The sequence below is a fragment of the Colletotrichum destructivum genome, chromosome 5 (genome assembly GCF_034447905.1).
Source record: "Colletotrichum destructivum chromosome 5, complete sequence".
NCBI lineage: Eukaryota > Fungi > Ascomycota > Sordariomycetes > Glomerellales > Glomerellaceae > Colletotrichum > Colletotrichum destructivum.
In genome coordinates this window covers 5,038,740-5,054,959 of record NC_085900.1, presented here as the reverse complement: position 1 = coordinate 5,054,959, position 16,220 = coordinate 5,038,740, and the positions used below count along the sequence as shown (strand labels likewise).

Genomic DNA, 16,220 nt, shown 5'->3' with positions numbered 1-16,220 from the left:
GCTCACCGTTTGTTAGCCATGGCGAGAACGAGTAGTCCTCATGCTGGCCTGCTGAAAGTCGGACTTGAGGCAACACAGGCTTTACTGAAGAACTCTCCGTTTCCGTGAGAGGGACGCTGGTGGTGAGTGATGTGGGCACAAAGACGTCTTCCGGCTACAGATAGACCGGTCCCCATCAGCATGTCGTCGACCGTTGGGGAATATAGGGGTAACGGCCGTGTCCGCAAAAGGGTTCAGCTCTAACCGCGATGGCGTCAGGCAATCAAAGAACTCAGCCCAGCTAAGGCGGCTTAGCCTCGACACTGGTCGATCACTGGGCGAAGTTTTCCGAGCCCAACGCGGAATACTATTTCGGGCAAACTGAGAAAACAAGCACAAGTCGTTTGTCCTTGAGAGAATCCGAGGCCTATCACAATATTCAATCTTGAAACAGTCGCAATGCCCCCGCGTTTTTCACCGGGTGCTTTCGTGCGAATAAAAATTTCGAGTCGTGCTCGTGGTGACTCAATGCGCCGGGCAGATGCCACAAAGAAGAGCGCTTGCGACGGCTGGTGTTTCTAAGCATCTTCGAGCTCCATTGGCGAGTCAAGGGAATCAGAGATTGCTTGCTGCCCACTGTCGAAGTGGAATGTGTTCTGGGTGTCTCACAAGGCAAAGCTCTCGGGGTCCCTGGTAAGGTCACTAGGCGTGAAGTCCGAACGAAAATGCTTTCCGTCGTCTACCTTACCTTCCAACATTGTGGGGAAAAGGAACACGCGAGTGAGGGAAAAGCAATTCGGCCCGTCTGGCTACATGACAGAACCAACCCACGCCGGGCGGGACAACGGACGGAGCACCCGGTGAGAAGGAGTGAGACCCGCAAACGGCCGAAGCGCGGACCGAGCCGGAGGATCCGGGGGCAGATCATGAATCAAGATTATCGGCAGCCAGAACGGTCTCATTGGTTTTTTATTACTTACCCATCACAGTCACCTGGTCGTTTCCGGCATCGCACATACAGGGCCACCAGAACTTAGAATCAGACAAATGCGTGTTCGTCCAGTTAGGTATAGGTAGGTATACATGGCTGAGGCCGCAACGCCAGAAGCCATTTCCACCTTGGTATCAGTCTCTATGGTATCAATATATGGCATTAATCTTCCATCAAGGGACCACGTCTCAAAACTAATCGTGTTGTCACATTACCACACGCCGCCCTTGGGTTGCCAACGCTCTGGACGCATCCAGCCAGACTCGCGCCCCCCGCCCCCCGCCACCTAACCAGACACCCGGCTGACGCCGTTGCCTCCGTAGCCGGTGGCCAGACCCTCTCCGAATCTAGCCAGCGTCTGATTCATCTTGACAGACAGCCGTCTCGAGATGCTGTTCCGTTTCTTCACCCGAAGCTCGAGACCTCCTTCTCCTTCCTGAGCATCCTCGTCGTCAGACAAGGGGTCATCAACACGCATGGGCTCCAGCAGCGCCCTGCTTCCGCACTTTGTGCACGCCAACTGGTGCGGTCGGACCAGTTGTAGTTCGCTCTTGCGCCTTACGCGTGCCGTAATGGAGAAATATGTCGAAGATATGAAAGGCGTAGGATGCCGGGCGATGGCGTCGCCTTCCGTGGCTCGTCTCCGCGTTGACCTCGCCCTCCGCGCGGCGACCTCCTCCGCGGCCGTCATTTTGACAACCACTGTCGACAGACTCGGCTCGCTAGACGATGATGCCAACATCACGGCGCCGCCATTGCCGACAGTGCGGGACAGCTCCGACCAGAGGGCGTATCCGATCGCGTCGTGGATCACCGGCGCACTGACGAGCCTGCGGCACTCCCTCGAGCCTTCTGACTTGTTGAGTCGTCCGAGTTCCCACATCTCGGCCATTGTCAGGTCACACTGGATCTTGATGTATCCCGCGTGCAACTGGTTCTCCCATCTCGTCTCGATGAATTGCCTCAAAAAGCGGCACGCCTCCGCAACGGACCTTTGTCGTTGCGCCGTCGTGAGGTTTGGCGCTTCGTCTTTTTTCTTTGCTTCTCCTCTCTGCTTTCTCTCTATCTCGTCCTCGTTCTCATCGACTGCGGCTTGAGAGTAGCATGTCTCGTAAGGAACCTCGAAATAGTTGTTGTATACAGACTTCTCGTCATCATGACGATATTGGTTTGTTTGTTGTCGTCGCGTGGCCCGCATTGCTTCTTCTACCTGGGAGGGCTGGATCTGGAGAGACTGCCGAGGGGTGATGGGCTGGTAGAGCTGTTGTTCGAGGGCTGCAAGGAAGGGAGCGGCCTTGCTGAGGTTGCTGGCGGAGAAAAGGCTCTTTCTGTCCATTGGGATCGTCGTCTTGCCCGGCGGCAAACGTTTCGAGTTTCGCATCATCGTTGACCTCGGCTCAGTCATGGTTGAGTGCCACACTAGTTTGCGGATGCCTCGTTGGATGTGCAACCTGGCTGCTGTTGGTCCCGTCTTGCGACTGAATCAACCTTCACCAAGGCCGTGGACCAGAGTTGCGTCACGCCGGTCTTAAGTTTGGCTCGACCCCACCGTGATCGGAGCAAAGCGAAGCAACCCCTGAAGTTTCTCGGTGGTTTATGACGAAGGTGGAAAGCCTCGCAAGCCACCTGGGCAACGGGGCCGATTACGATGTAGTCGCGAAGCAAATGCAGCAACATGCAGAGGACAAACGCCACCCAGAGATTATGGAGCCTGGTCAGCCATAAGACAAACATCGACGGCCTCCTCACGATAAAACCAACGGGCGACGAAGGGTGAAATGGGATTCGTGAACTGCCGAGTTTCGTAACTTTCGTTGGACCAGGACCTGGTATTGCAAGGAATCCATGGCCAGGTGCTTTGGATATGATGTCAAAAGATCGTCCCCTATGACGATGGAGAAACAGGTGGCAAAAGCGCTATCTCAATACGGTAAGTCTCCCATGGGTAACTTTTCGAGTTGCGCAGAAAACTCTCTTTTGCGCATCACTGACGGCATCGTACTTACAGCTTGAGGAACAGGGAACTTTAGAGGAGGTACAGTATCAGGCACGTGCGCTTTGCTGGACATTCGACTTTGCGATCTAGACACGTACCGCTTGCTGCATTGTTCTGTGTCGGTCTCGTCGTTGAACCACGGTGACTGGCATCGGCGAGCCTCGGTGAGTGTCGGTGGGAATACTCGGTGTGTTCTCGGTCAGCTTCAACCTCACCTGCTCATCGTGCACCTGCATCGCTGTGGGCTTCTGGACAGAGTTGGGGATGCAGAGCTAGACCAAAATAGAAGAACTCAACAGAAAACCCAAGTATCAATTTAATCATTTCATGAGTACCAATTGTTCCAATGACTTTACCACTGGTACAAAAGCCGAGATGCTCATGCATTTTGCAGGAGGCTTAAAAGGCAGCAGATTGTTCTCATGGGTTTCAAAGCTCAGAGAGAACCCTATAGATTTATCTTTAATTAATCAGTTGTATAATTGGATATGAAAGCGATGAAGAGATTGCTGGAAATCCCCGACGCGCCTTTTGCTTGGGACATAAGATAACAAATGGTTGGGAAGACTGGGGGAGGAACAAACGACGCTGATAACAGCGGATGAGCCAGTCCAAAGACACCGCTCTTTTTTAAAAATCAGTCAAATCCTTTCCTTACAGGCGTTGGGAACATGAAACCTCGTTTGCTGCCTTGAAGTAAGTGCACAACAAAGAGGCTGGTTACCAAAATCTAACACTCAACAGTCTCTTGTCCCCCATTTTGTCCCATAGACCAGGTTCAATGAACCAACTTAGCTTGCAAGAGCTGGAATAATCCAGTCAGTTGATTTTAAAGCCAATATGGTTATTCTGCACTGCAACACAGGTGATGGTACTTGGCATTAGAAAAAAAATGAATATGCTGTTGATGCTTCAAGTCGCATCCCGCCTCACCCATCTCTCTGACCCTTCTTCGCTCCTGTTTTCAGACGTTCATATATTTCCCGTTAAGCGCACCTTCCTAAAACTCGCGCCTTCCTCGAGTTTCAACTCTTGCCGACTCACTTGCCTTCGGTCGTTCTTTCCCTCGTCCACCCACTCGCGGCCTGACTGCTCTTTCCTCTAATCTCATTTTCTCATCTTACTTCTCACCTTGACAACTCTGAGATTCGGCTTCATCGACTACCATCATTCTGAACGACTTTTCACTGTTTTCGAGAATTCTTACCATCATCATTTCATCCCAGAGATACCTCCCATCCAACCCCTTCTTACCCTCTCACTTGTGCTCGTCCGAAAGCCGACAAGATGAGAGTCTTCGACCCCATCAACGTCGCTCTGGCCTACTGCGCCATCATCATAGGATTGAAGGCCTTGTTCTACGCCCTAATTCAGCTCTCCGATCTCCTCTACTCTCTCCCAGGTCTTCCAGAGCTACCGACTATCAGGACCATCTCGATGGCGGCCATAAGTTTCTGGATCCTCGCCCACGCTCTCCTCGTCGTCCCGTTCGTTTTCCTCTGCACTATAAACCCGGAAATCCGAAACTTTTTCCCTTTTTTCGGTTACTCGGACGAACTTGCGACGAGACTCGAGGAGCGAGTCTTCCGCTACGTTACCATTGCCTTCGTCCCTTACCTCAACTTGGGGTGGCAAGCCTTCGTCGTCGTCGCCAGCTTCCTATATCGGACCACGGCCCAGCTTGCCAGTTCAATAATCGACAAGACGGTCACGAAATTTACCGCGGAAGCCGTTACCAGCGAACCCTCCCTCAACCTCGTCCCAAGTTTGACTATCGAAGAGCAAGCAGCTGAAGCACGGAGATGCCGGCTCCCAGGCCCCGTGTGCGACGCTGCTCGCTCTCAGCTCGAAATCAAGCGACGAGAAGTCAACGAGTTGGTCAGACAGCTCGGGGAGGCGGAACAACGCGAGCTCGACGCGTCTGGTGCGGTGACTGCAGAGCGAGAGACCCGAAGGCACCTCGAGCAACGCCTGGTTCGAACCGAGCAGCAGCTCACGCGTTACGGCCCAGAAGTGAATGCCGTCCGAAACCTCGAACTACAGCTGGCTGAGTCCGAGGCGAGGATCGGCGAGGCCAACGCCCGCACCGAGACGGCCGAACGACTTCTGAGAACAGAACTCGAGCACTCGAAGTGGGCCGTGGAGCGAAAGGAAGCCCAAGCCAAGAAGCTCCACGACGACCTCAGAAACGTTGTACAGACGGCGAAAGAGAGAATCGGGACGTTGAAGGCCGAAGTAGGATCCTTGCAGCGACAGTTGGACTCGACGAAACGGGAGAACACATCCTTCGACGTCCAGGCTCTGATGGCAGAGAAGGATGAAACCATCCAGACTTTGATCGCAGAGAAAGACGAGACCATCCAGACTTTGACCGAAGCGGGGCTCGCCATCGAGAAAGATCGGAACAACAAGATGGAATACGCCGAGAGGATGTATGCCTCGCTGATCGCAGAGAACGAGAGTCTGCGCCGCCAGCTGAGCGATTCGACGAACGACATGCAAGCAGGCGAAAACGACGCTGACATCGCTTCCTTGCGCGCCGCTCTGACAGAGTCCCAGCAGAAAATTCAGAGGATCGAGGAAGCCTTTTCCGAGAAGCAAACGAATCTTAATGAGATCAGTACTCTTCTCCAGAACAATGCGATCGTGTCAGACGCCGAGATCTCGTCTTTGCGAGTCGCTCTGGCAGAGTCTCAGCAGCACGTTCAAATGATCGACGCAGCGCTCGTCGAAAAGAAGACGAAGCTTGAAGAATCTGAGACTCGACTTAAGAATCACGTCAGCGTTTCAGAAAACACCATCAATGACGCCAAAAGCGAAGTCGACAGGTTGCATGCCGAGCTCGAGAGCCAGGTTACTATCGAACGAACCGCTCACGCCAACGAGATGAACCAGGCCTCGGCCATCCATACCCAGCAGCGACAACATATCACCTCCATACGCAGCGACCTGGAAGTTTCAAATAACGAAAAGATAACTCTCCATCAGGAGATCTCGAGACTTCAAGAGTTGGTTCAACAGCATGTCGCCTCGAATTCTATGAACGAGGGGATCGAACAGCAACTGGCGGCTGTTCGAAATCAACACCAGGCGGACATGAACCAAGCGAACGCCGTACTCGCAACAAAAGACGAGACTATCAAGCAGCTGGAGGGGAAACTCGAGGATTCTCAACAAGAGATCGCCAGTCTGACGAACAAAGTGACCGAGATGGACGGAGGTATAGACGGCGAGGACTTTGATGAGTTGGAGGAGAAGCTACGAAAGGCCCTCACCAACGAGAAGAACAACCTCGAGCGAATCGCCGATATGGAGGAGGAGCTGAAACAGGCCCGTGGCGATGAGAAGAAACACATCCAAGAAATTGCCAAGATGAAGAAGAAGAGGCAGGTCGATGCCAACAAGGAAATGGAGAGTTCCATGAAGCTTAAAAAGAAGCTCAGAGAGGTTTGCGAGGAGCGGGACATTCTCGCCGCCGGCAACGACGACCAAGAACTTCGCAGCGCAATAGGTGAGTCTCGGTGAGAAAGTCGTGACCTCGTAGAACGATGCTGACCATTAACATAGGGAAAGCCACCTACGAAACGGCCAAGCGAGACATACGCATCGGAGAGTTGGAAGAGAAGGTCGCCTCCTTGGAGGAACAGATCTCGTCGCTGCAGAGCGAGAGTGATGACGAACAGTCCGACGCTAGTTCGAGAAGCGAGACTGAGGACACCTAGAAGGCGCCGCAGACGCAGAAGCAGACGCAGACATCAGACTACACGGACGAGGAATTAAACAAACACATGATAGCCTTGGGGCTGATCGAGGGTGACGAGCGGGAGGGCCCCGCCGACAAAGTAGGCTCCAAGAAGGAGACTCAGTCGAACGACGACACGGAGATGGAAGGTTCACAACCGTCCGCAGCCAAGGGTACAGAAGCCAGCGACCATAAGAACAACGCGCACGAGGGAGATGACGACTCCTTCGAGGCGGCGATGAACGAGGCCATCGACGAGTCGAACCGCGAGTACAGTGCTCAAACAACCGTCACATTCACCCCCGACGTCCAGGTCCCGGGAGTCTTTAACCCCATCGCGCAACCCGGTCCCTCCAGCACAGCACCGCAACTCTCGAGCTTCTTCGGCGGCCAGTCATATTTCTCAGCCTTTGGAAAGGACGGAGCGAAGTCTCCCAAGAAAGACTGAGCAGCGGCTTCACTTGTTGGAAATAGTAACGCTTTCCTGGAGCCTGGGTAATCTCCCAAGAGCCCGGCAGCGCTGTTCTCTTTTCGCTTTTATTTTCGGCCTGGACTCCTTTCTTATTGTTATATTATAGGACTCACCATAACTGTAGCCGGCAAGCCGAGTCAGTGATACATAACGTCGAGGTCGGGAATAGTCGATCATAGTCAGGGATATAGAGTGCGAAGAGGCTAAAGGAATGATTGCAAGACGACAATCACGATAACGAAATTCGGGTTGTCTTGCAATCAATGGTATTATACTTCCGCAACATATGCACCGCGCGTGATGTGACATAAATTGACATGCTATGCTTCCTCCTCTTCACAAGTCCTCCAGGTCCAGACCGTCGACCTTGCCCAGGAAATCTCCCGTCCCGCCCCGGAGCAGCTCCTCGACGTCGATGCTGCCCGACGTGATGTACTTCTCGCTGACGCCGGAGTTGACGCGCCTCGACAGCAGCTCGCGCAGCTGCGCCCTCATGGCGCCCATCTCGGCCTTTGTGATGTTCTTGTCCTCCTGCTGCTTCTTCTTCCGCTGGCTGCCGCGCCCGGTCCAGCTGCCGGCCTTGTCGAGCTCCTCGCTGTCGTACTCGACGCCGAGCTCCTCGGCAGCGGCCTTGACCCAGTCCTCGTCCTTGGTGCCCTTCTCCTTGGCCAGCGTCGCGTCCGTGAGCTTCTTGGCCAGGTCCACCCGCGGCTTGAGGCGGGACGCGATGCGGCGGTCGATGTCGATGGTCCGCATGAAGTACTTCTTCTTGCTCGCTTGCCCGGCGTGGACCTTGGCCGCCAGCCTGCGCGTCGGGACAACCTCTTCGGGTCCGCAGAGAATAATGCTCAGACCGGTGCGCTCGGCACGAGCCGTACGGCCGGAGCGATGGACGTACATGTCAGCAGCGCGGGGCACGTGGTAGTGGATGACCTGGTCAATTCCAGGGATATCGAGACCGCGGGCCGCGACATCAGTGGCGATGAGGACGGCGGTGGTGTTGGGCTTCGTCGCGGTGAACTTTTCGACGGAGCGGAGACGAGCCTTTTGTGCCATTTGGGAGTGCAGCGCCGTGGCGTTGATGTTGAGGTTCTGGAGGAAAGGCGCGAGGCGGCGAACGGCGCTGATGGAGTTTGTAAAGACGAGCGTTCTGCGGTTGGGGTTGAGCAGGATGACGGTGTACAAGTACAGATCCTGGAACGTGTTAGTTAAGGACGAAAATGGAAGAGGGACAGAATAGGGGCGGGGAGGGAGGTGGTTTACCTTCTCCATGCCACCGCACTCGATCAGGCCCTCCTTCAGACCGGACGCCATCTGCTTCGCAGGGTTCACGTCGATGAACTTAGGCTTCTCCTCACGGAAGTTGAGCTTCTTCAGCAAATACTCCATTGACTCCTCCTCCGACATGAGCCCCCATTTGCCCTTGCCGGCCAGCTTCTGCTGCAAGCCCTGATGGAACGTCGCCGAGAAGACGAGCGTTTGCCTGGCCGAAAGGTTCTTCTCGTCGTCATCGTCGTCATCCTCCTCAATGACCTCACGGTCCAGGGCGTCGAGGATCTCGCCGGCCTCCTTGAAGTGTCCCTCGCTCAGCAGCCTGTCGGCCTCGTCGACCACCAGGTACCTGATCTGCCTGAAGCCGGCGAGCAGCTCCCTGCTGCCGCTGATGACCTCCCACAGACGTCCCGGCGTACCGATGACGATGTCGGCCTTGGCCAGCTGTCTCTGCTGCTTGAACACGGACAGACCTCCCGTGACGGAGCAGACAAAGGGCGCGTTGACCAGGCCGGCGCAGAGGTTCTTGATGTGGTTCGTGATTTGGTGGGCCAATTCTCTCGTCGGCGACAGGATCAGCGCCAGGGGTGTGTTGTCGGCCTTTTCGGGCTTGCCGCCGTCGGCCTTCTCCTCGTACTTGTCGAGCCAGTCCTCGACGATGGGAATCGAGAACGCCAGCGTCTTACCGGAACCGGTCGAGGCCTTTCCGATGACGTCGTGGCCAGCTAGAATCTCAGGTATCGTGGACGCCTGGATCTTTGTCGGCTTCGCGAACTTGAGCTTGGCGATGGCCGAAACGGTGGCGGGCGAGAGACCGAGATCGACCCAGGGGGTCATGTCGAGATCCTCCTCGGCCTCTTCTACTTTTTCTAGAGCGGAGAAGTCGCTGTTCTCGAGCTTGGCGTCTTCGGGCTTGGGCTGTGTCTTTTTCTGCTTCTTCTCCTTCTTGTTCTTCTTCTTGTCTTTGGGTTCTTCAGTCGGGGGATCGGCGGGATTTGTCTCGTCGGTCTTGTCGGCGGAGTTGTCGGCTGACTTGTCGTCCTTTGCCTGCTGCTTTGCGTTTTCGGCCTTCTTCTCCTTCTTCGTCTTCTTCGGTGCCGCCTTGCTGTCTTTCTTGGCCTCCTCTTTCACGGTTTCGGGTTGCGCAGGGGCTGGTTCAGAGTCGCTGAAGCCTTCGAACTCGTCGCCGTCGTTGTCATTGTGGTTCTTCTCGTCATCGCCGGAGGGAATGGCCGCGACCTGGTTGGTGTCCTGTCAGTGGCTGCTACCTCGCATAGCATAGGAGTGAGAGGCTGCAAAGATCGGATATACGCACAAACTCGATGTTCTCGCCATCCTTGATGACATCAACACCCTCGATGACCTCCAGACCGTAGAAACCCTCGGCGTCGTCGAACATCTCGGGGACCTCGACCTTCTTCCACGGCAGGGCGCTGGCGGCAACCTTGCGCTTCTTGGAGGGCGCATTCTTTTGGTTGGAGGACTTTTGGCGCTTGAGGGGGTTCTGGCCGGCCTCAGAGGGCTGCTGTTTCCTTTTGTGCTGCATCGCACTGTAGCGTGTGACTAGAACTGTACTCGTGATGTTGAGTTTGTTGTTGGTAGTGGTGGTGGGTGTATCAAGGCGAAATGTTCTCTTGAAAACTGCCCCGCGAAACTTCACCCAAAAATTCGATGCGCAACGGCGGCCGTGCAGTGCAGTGCAGCGCAATTGAGCTATTCCTTCCTGCCCGTTCCTCTCGAAAATTTCAGCGGACCCGGAAGATTCTTCAACCGAGTGCCGAGGGTGGTGGACCCTGGAAAGCACCAGTAGACGCACAGACCACAGCTTAATTCAGCCCTGCAGTGGAAGGCAGTGGCAGGCGGCCGCCATATCAAATTTTCTTCGGCGGGCAGCGAGCGAGCGAGCAAGAGCGACATTGCGACACTGGCAACCCCTCCAAAAACAGAAACAAAAATCTCAATTAAAATATTTCCCCTCCTCCCCCCACCATCACCGCTCGTCCGCCGTCTCTCCTTTTGGGCTCCCCGCGTTCCAATTCCTCACCAGTCGCCATTAGCCAGCTGTCACAATGGGAAAATCCTCCAAGGACAAGCGCGACGCCTACTATCGCCTCGCCAAGGAGCAGGGCTGGCGTGCACGCAGCGCCTTCAAGCTGCTGCAGCTGGACGAGGGTGAGTCACTTTGCCCCGCCATGCCGTGAGATTATGAGCATTGACTGGGCATTGAACGCTGACATGAGCCCAGAGTTCGACCTCTTTGCCAACGTCACCAGAGTTGTTGACCTGTGCGCCGCCCCCGGGAGCTGGTCTCAGGTGCTGTCCCGCGTTCTCATCAAAGGAGAGAAGTTCGGCCGCTCAGCATGGCAGGACCGCGAGGCCAAGTTCCGTCAGGAGATGCTCGGTGTCTTCCCCGCCACCGCCGGATCCGCCGCCGCATCTGAGGCCAAGCATGAGACTGAGGAGGCCGCGGACGAAGCTCAACCCCGCAAGGACGTCAAGATCGTGTCCATCGACCTGCAGCCCATCAGCCCTCTCCCGGGCATCATCACGCTGCGGGCCGACATCACGCACCCCGCCACCGTGCCGCTGCTGCTCAAGGCCCTCGACCCCGACTACGACGCCAACTCTAACAGCAAGCAGGCGACCGACCGCGTCGACCTGGTCATCAGCGACGGCGCCCCCGACGTTACCGGTCTCCATGACCTGGACATCTACGTCCAGTCCCAGCTACTCTTCGCCGCGCTCAACCTCGCCCTCTGCGTGCTGAAGCCGGGCGGCAAATTCGTCGCCAAGATCTTTCGAGGCCGCAACGTCGACCTTCTCTACGCCCAGCTCAAGATCTTCTTCGAGACCGTCATCGTCGCGAAGCCGAGGTCGTCCCGTGCGAGCAGTGTCGAGGCGTTCATAGTGTGCATCAACTTCCAGCCCCCCGCCGGCTTCCAGGCCAGCCTCGAGAACCCGCTGGGCGTTGGCCACCAGCTTCCCGAGATGGTGGAAGAGCGCAGGAGCCAGCTGCCTGCCATAGCCGATGCGCTGATGCAGGACGCTGCCACGGGCAAATGGAATGCTGCTCCCACCGCGTCGGCCAGCAGGGGCGATGGACGGATCGTAGAGGTGGAGGCGTACGACGAGACGGACGAGACCACGGATCACGAGAAGAACATTAGATGGATCGCTCCCTTCATTGCTTGCGGCGACCTGTCGGCCTTCGACTCTGATGCCTCCTATCAATTGCCCGAGGACCACGTCTCTCTCGACCCCGTGCAGCCCCCGACTGCACCTCCCTACAAGCGCGCCATCGCACTGAGAAAGGCCGCCGGCGGAGCGTACGGCAAGACCTCCGTCAAGGTGTAAGCCATCCGCTCGAGCACAGCCAATAACCCAAATGCAAATCTTCCCACCCAGATGCAAGCTCAGTCTTCGTCGTCGGCGTCCGCCGGGCCATCGGGCATCACGGGGCCTCGCTTCTCGAGCAGATACAGCTTCCCTGAGTGCGATTGGCCCCACTCAACAGTTCCCAACGCCTGCTCATACAGCTTGCTCGCCTGCGGCGACGAGGTTAAGAGCAAGAAGCGCCGCAGGTCCGGCCACTCGTCCAAGATCTCGTTTAGGCACTCCATCAGCCAGGGAGCCAGGCCCTTGCCCTGGTGCGAGGGCAGCACGTAGATGTCGGCCAGGTAGCCAATGGTGACATAGTCCGTGACGATTCGAGCGAGGCCCACGAGCTCGGGACCCTTTTTGCCTAGGTACTGCCAGTCGGAACAGAGCACACCGGAGTAAAGGGGCGACAAGGGGGGGGGGGGGGGGGGGGGACGTATGTGACATACCTGCGATATCGGCGGTGGACCCAGGGAGCTTGTAGATACCAAGACACAGCGAGTTGTCAACAATCCTACGTAGGCCGTCCTCCGACACACGCTTCGTCCACCACAGCAGCTCCGAGTCGAAGGCGTCGTTGATGGCCCCGAGGTCGAGGAGCGACCGGTCGGTGGAGATGAGGTAGTCGTCCTTGTACCACTGCTTAGAGATCTGGTTCGGCATGGTTGAATGAATGAATGAATGAGTTGAATTTGAGAGATGTGTAGTTGGAAGATGCTCTGAAACCCCCTAGCGGTTCGCTCCCGGTCCGTGAGAAGGTTGAGAGCTCCAAAAGAGGGAAAGGAGGGCGCATAAGGGGATCGAGCGTCATCCTCACTGTGCCTGTCCTCCGAGAACGTCATACCGCCCCTAATCAAGCTACGGTACGGATTGAGAGTTCCAGACTGTCTGTCGGTGCGAACTCAACCCGCCCCTCACGGATGAATGCGGGGGATCCCCTCGGCCGTGATTACGGCTTTACCTCTCTCGGTAAGCCTGGGCCGGACGGACGTGGGGCTCGCTGCCCCCGACGCCCGGTCGCCGTCGCCGTCGCGGGAGCAATTGGCGGGTCTCGTTTGGGAGTCTTTGAAAGGAACACCAGCTGAGTCTTTTCCAGTGTCGCCAAGGCAAATACGATCATAGAGATCTGAGAGTTACTCCCTAATAAACAGTTCTTTCGACATTATGTTTCATCTATGCAATTTCCTCGACAACATTATTTGCGGCGAGTCTAGTCTTCCAACGCGCACCCTTGCCCCATCTACCAGGTGACTGCACCCGGTGATGCCTATTATTGCGGAGGCACTTTGTCCAAGCGGAAACAAACGGTCTATTGGGTCGAAACCTCAGGAAGGAAGCCACTTTCTTGGTGCAGCGACTGTGATAGCCCATGAGGATGATCACTCTACTTGCCACGGTCTCCCAAATGTTTTGCAACCCTCTAAAGACTCTCGAATGTGGCTTTCCCGAAACTCGGGAGAAAAGGGTAAGACTACACATCCCCAAGCCTCCAGTGCCTTCCCTCACAAGTCAAAGTCCAGCAGCACCTTCCAAAGCATCACTCCTTGGCAACCGAGCCTCGTATAAAGCCCCTTCTTTTCTGTTTTCCGCACCCATCCACTTCTTCACCTCTTCACCTTTTCAACACTCAATCGGCCTTTCAGTACACTCTGCTTCGACCGGGACCTCAAAATTCCTCTTCGACCACAAACAAGAGAATTCCAGGCACATCAATCTTGGCCTGACAGGAAAAGACGACCTGAGTCGACTTAAGCAAATCAAGCCATCTCAATTTACGCACTTCGAAAGTCTGCAGACAAGCCCAGGTCGTGAGTTCATCTTTGAAATTCTCTCATACTGCTATTTCTAACATTTCTTCATTCAGAGTCCAGTAAAAATGGAGTACTACGGTCAAGAAGCCCTCAATCTTTTCGTTGCCGAGGGCAACCTTCGCGATCGCGCTTTGCGAGGAGCCATTGAGGGCAAAATTCGACATTTCTTTGATTGCATCGACCACGAGAAATGGAAGGAGGTGAAAGGACACCTGAGATCTGATGCAAAGCTTCTCGATAGACTCCGCGACCCGGGAGATATCTACAGTGGCATTCTATCAATCGTGGCGCATCTAAAGGGAGAAGTTGTCAGCGGTCAAAAGATCGTCCACAAGCTTCTAATTGTCGATCGAGGCCGAGTCACGTGTTACGTCGCCCAGTTTTCGATGCATACAGGCCAGGATGCAATACCCGATCGGTTCTACGAGACTCGCTGGGTATATCTCATTGATCTAGACGAGCAGCAGCAGATCGAGCGCATTGAGATTCGAGACCACAATAAATACTTTTGTCACGAAGGAGACACGAGAATGATGGAAAAAGCTATCGAGGCAGCCGAGGAGGATGCTATGCTGGTAAACTGCATCTAAGTAGATGCAACTTTAAACACACTGGTGTTGGAAAGGATAGAACAAGGACATAGACTTGAACACATGGATTGCTTTGCAACATGGCATTCCTACGCGTGACATGACGGTGAGCCGACCCGCACACAAACTTGTCCGTACATAATTGTCGTCGTCGGGTGGAGGACCAGAATATTCCATGTCATACTGTCCTCGGAAGGTTATCGAATAGACTCCCCATCAAGTCGTTTGTTACATTTTACCTCAATCAAGAAATATGATTCATAATGAACGCCTGGAGCTTAAAGTAGGCTTTACTGTTGATTTCAGAGCGATCTCTCAGTTAATAGCAGGTCATTTTTGGCAAGAAAAGGATACATCATGAGTTGGAGTATCTTGCCTTCGCTATCAGTCCCGGCGAACAATAGTCCCGTGATGCTGATGAGCAGGCAAGTTCGAAAGGTTGACCCAGAAAGTCGACGGCCTGTGCCACAGAACCGTCGGTTGATCCAGCCGCTGGGTGCTCCGGTTCTCCCATCAGACCTCCCACTCGTTGGGTTTGCACTTGTCCTAAAGGAACTGACATTAGATTTTGAAACATTGTTGTGCCTCCGATGACAAGCCTCGCCATCTCACTTGTAGATTATAGAACCACCCAACGCTGGAAATGAAGAAAGCCCGCGACTGAAAGCCTGTGATTCTCCATCAGCCAGCTTTCTTTACCCTGGGGCCTGTATTTTCGCGAAGGTAACGTCTACATGAAGAAAAACCCGACACATTGAATACTGCACTGCGGAGGGAAGCTGAAAGGCTGGCTCTGAGTGCTATGCAAGTCTTCGTTCAACCTGTTTTCAAGATAAGACAATGTTTTCTTTGACCTAGGTATCATCACTCATTTGTGGTTTCTGATAGTTGAGTTTGTTTTCAAGGTCGTTTCAAACAATTTTGTCATTCTTTGCTTGGAAAATTATCGTGCGTAGTGGTCAATGATGTGTCAAAATGGTCAAAAGGGACCTCAACTGCGTCCCACTCATTCCACAATCCCCAAATCGAAACACAGCATATCATTTTATGGATTCTTGCCTCGTATCGATGTATCAAGTTCCCTCCTAATGCAGGTCGAGTTTGTTGTCCTGTTTCAATGACTTTCTAGGCTTCAGACACCCGCAGCCTTGACGGAGGCTGCCAAGATTTCTGCCTCGTTGCGTTTCATTTTCGACCTTTTTTTCGGCAGAATTTGTTTCCAGGACGTTCCCAAGCCTTCTCTCGTGCTAATCCGTAAATGTAAAAAATCTAGCCCTCTTCCGTGTCTCTTCCTAGGGAACGCACATCCTCATCAACGGCCATCGTCACACACAAGGGAATTACAGCACATCCACAGGTCACTTCAGGTAAGTTAGGTTTGCAATAGAGTTCTGATATGAGGTCCTCAAATACTGATAGACCTGAAGCACTCGCATCATGGAAATCAGCAATCAAGAGCAGTTTCAGCGCTTCCTGGATGAGATGAACGGAGACTCCAATGACATCCCCCTTCGACCAGTCCTAGAGAGCAAATCCCGATACATCTTGGACAGTTTCGATAGCAACGACGTCGACGAAATCTTGGACGGACTGTCCGAGGACATCACCCTGGTTCTCGACACAAAGAGTCCCGGGGAAATTATCAAGGGAAAGCAGGAGTTGATCTCCTACTTCGAGGCCCAACATGCTCAGCATACTTGGATCAAGACGATCCCAATCATCACCATCGTTGACAGTGGCCGCATCACCTGCTATTCCAAACAGTGTTTTTGCGAAGATGGTCTTGGGCTAATGTCGACCATGTTGATCATCTATGATCTCAACGCCTCACAATTGATCCAAAGAATGGAGTACCGCAAAATCGAAAAGGACTCGAAGTTTTGGGGCTCTGATGGGGATCTTTTGATGAGTAAGGCAAAAGAAGAGACGATCAGCGTTAAATACGACATTTGAGGCATTCGTTCTCACATATGGCTGGAAAGGTAGCTG

General features: G+C 54.3%; 7 protein-coding genes across 7 annotated transcripts; 4 read left to right on the top strand and 3 right to left on the bottom strand.

Annotated features, from left to right (window-relative positions):
• Nucleotides 1-1,256: 1,256 nt before the first annotated feature.
• CDEST_09089 (uncharacterized protein) lies at nucleotides 1,257-2,375 on the bottom strand (the record flags this gene model as incomplete). The annotated part of the gene is made up of 1 exon (XM_062925248.1): nucleotides 1,257-2,375. The coding sequence occupies one exon, from the start codon at nucleotides 2,373-2,375 to the stop codon at nucleotides 1,257-1,259; it is 1,119 nt and encodes a 372-aa protein (XP_062781299.1).
• A 1,878-nt stretch (nucleotides 2,376-4,253) lies between these two features.
• On the top strand, nucleotides 4,254-7,156 carry CDEST_09088 (uncharacterized protein; the record flags this gene model as incomplete). The annotated part of the gene is made up of 3 exons (XM_062925247.1): nucleotides 4,254-6,477; nucleotides 6,534-6,592; nucleotides 6,689-7,156. 3 exons carry the CDS (start codon nucleotides 4,254-4,256, stop codon nucleotides 7,154-7,156), a joined length of 2,751 nt encoding a protein of 916 aa, XP_062781298.1.
• A 256-nt stretch (nucleotides 7,157-7,412) lies between these two features.
• On the bottom strand, nucleotides 7,413-10,137 carry CDEST_09087 (Putative ATP-dependent RNA helicase DEAD-box, Helicase superfamily 1/2, ATP-binding protein). The gene is made up of 3 exons (XM_062925246.1): nucleotides 9,768-10,137; nucleotides 8,444-9,691; nucleotides 7,413-8,374 (listed from the first exon to the last, which is right to left on the bottom strand). The coding sequence occupies exons 1-3, from the start codon at nucleotides 9,996-9,998 to the stop codon at nucleotides 7,517-7,519; spliced, it is 2,337 nt and encodes a 778-aa protein (XP_062781297.1). The 5' UTR covers nucleotides 9,999-10,137; the 3' UTR covers nucleotides 7,413-7,516.
• Nucleotides 10,138-10,383: 246 nt separating this feature from the next.
• On the top strand, nucleotides 10,384-12,250 carry CDEST_09086 (Putative ribosomal RNA methyltransferase, FtsJ domain-containing protein). The gene is made up of 2 exons (XM_062925245.1): nucleotides 10,384-10,624; nucleotides 10,698-12,250. Exons 1-2 carry the CDS (start codon nucleotides 10,522-10,524, stop codon nucleotides 11,804-11,806), a joined length of 1,212 nt encoding a protein of 403 aa, XP_062781296.1. The 5' UTR covers nucleotides 10,384-10,521; the 3' UTR covers nucleotides 11,807-12,250.
• Nucleotides 11,866-12,493, bottom strand: CDEST_09085 (Putative GNAT domain, acyl-CoA N-acyltransferase; the record flags this gene model as incomplete). The annotated part of the gene is made up of 2 exons (XM_062925244.1): nucleotides 11,866-12,194; nucleotides 12,280-12,493. The coding sequence occupies 2 exons, from the start codon at nucleotides 12,491-12,493 to the stop codon at nucleotides 11,866-11,868; spliced, it is 543 nt and encodes a 180-aa protein (XP_062781295.1).
• A 1,213-nt stretch (nucleotides 12,494-13,706) lies between these two features.
• CDEST_09084 (uncharacterized protein) lies at nucleotides 13,707-14,231 on the top strand (the record flags this gene model as incomplete). Its single annotated transcript, XM_062925243.1, has 1 exon — nucleotides 13,707-14,231. One exon carries the CDS (start codon nucleotides 13,707-13,709, stop codon nucleotides 14,229-14,231), a length of 525 nt encoding a protein of 174 aa, XP_062781294.1.
• Nucleotides 14,232-15,668: 1,437 nt separating this feature from the next.
• On the top strand, nucleotides 15,669-16,184 carry CDEST_09083 (Putative NTF2-like domain superfamily protein; the record flags this gene model as incomplete). The annotated part of the gene is made up of 1 exon (XM_062925242.1): nucleotides 15,669-16,184. One exon carries the CDS (start codon nucleotides 15,669-15,671, stop codon nucleotides 16,182-16,184), a length of 516 nt encoding a protein of 171 aa, XP_062781293.1.
• Between the last annotated feature and the right edge of the window lie 36 nt (nucleotides 16,185-16,220).

Bases quoted from the DNA above. Each gene is read 5' to 3' on its own strand.
- CDEST_09087 (XM_062925246.1), bottom strand. From the start codon at position 9,998: ATGCAGCACAAAAGGAAACAGCAGCCCTCTGAGGCCGGCCAGAACCCC. The intron at 9,692-9,767 runs GTGCGTATATCC...GACACCAACCAG, and splicing joins ATGGCGAGAACATCGAGTTT to GTCGCGGCCATTCCCTCCGG. The intron at 8,375-8,443 runs GTAAACCACCTC...AACACGTTCCAG, and splicing joins AGTGCGGTGGCATGGAGAAG to GATCTGTACTTGTACACCGT.
- CDEST_09086 (XM_062925245.1), top strand. From the start codon at position 10,522: ATGGGAAAATCCTCCAAGGACAAGCGCGACGCCTACTATCGCCTCGCC. The intron at 10,625-10,697 runs GTGAGTCACTTT...ACATGAGCCCAG, and splicing joins GCTGCTGCAGCTGGACGAGG to AGTTCGACCTCTTTGCCAAC.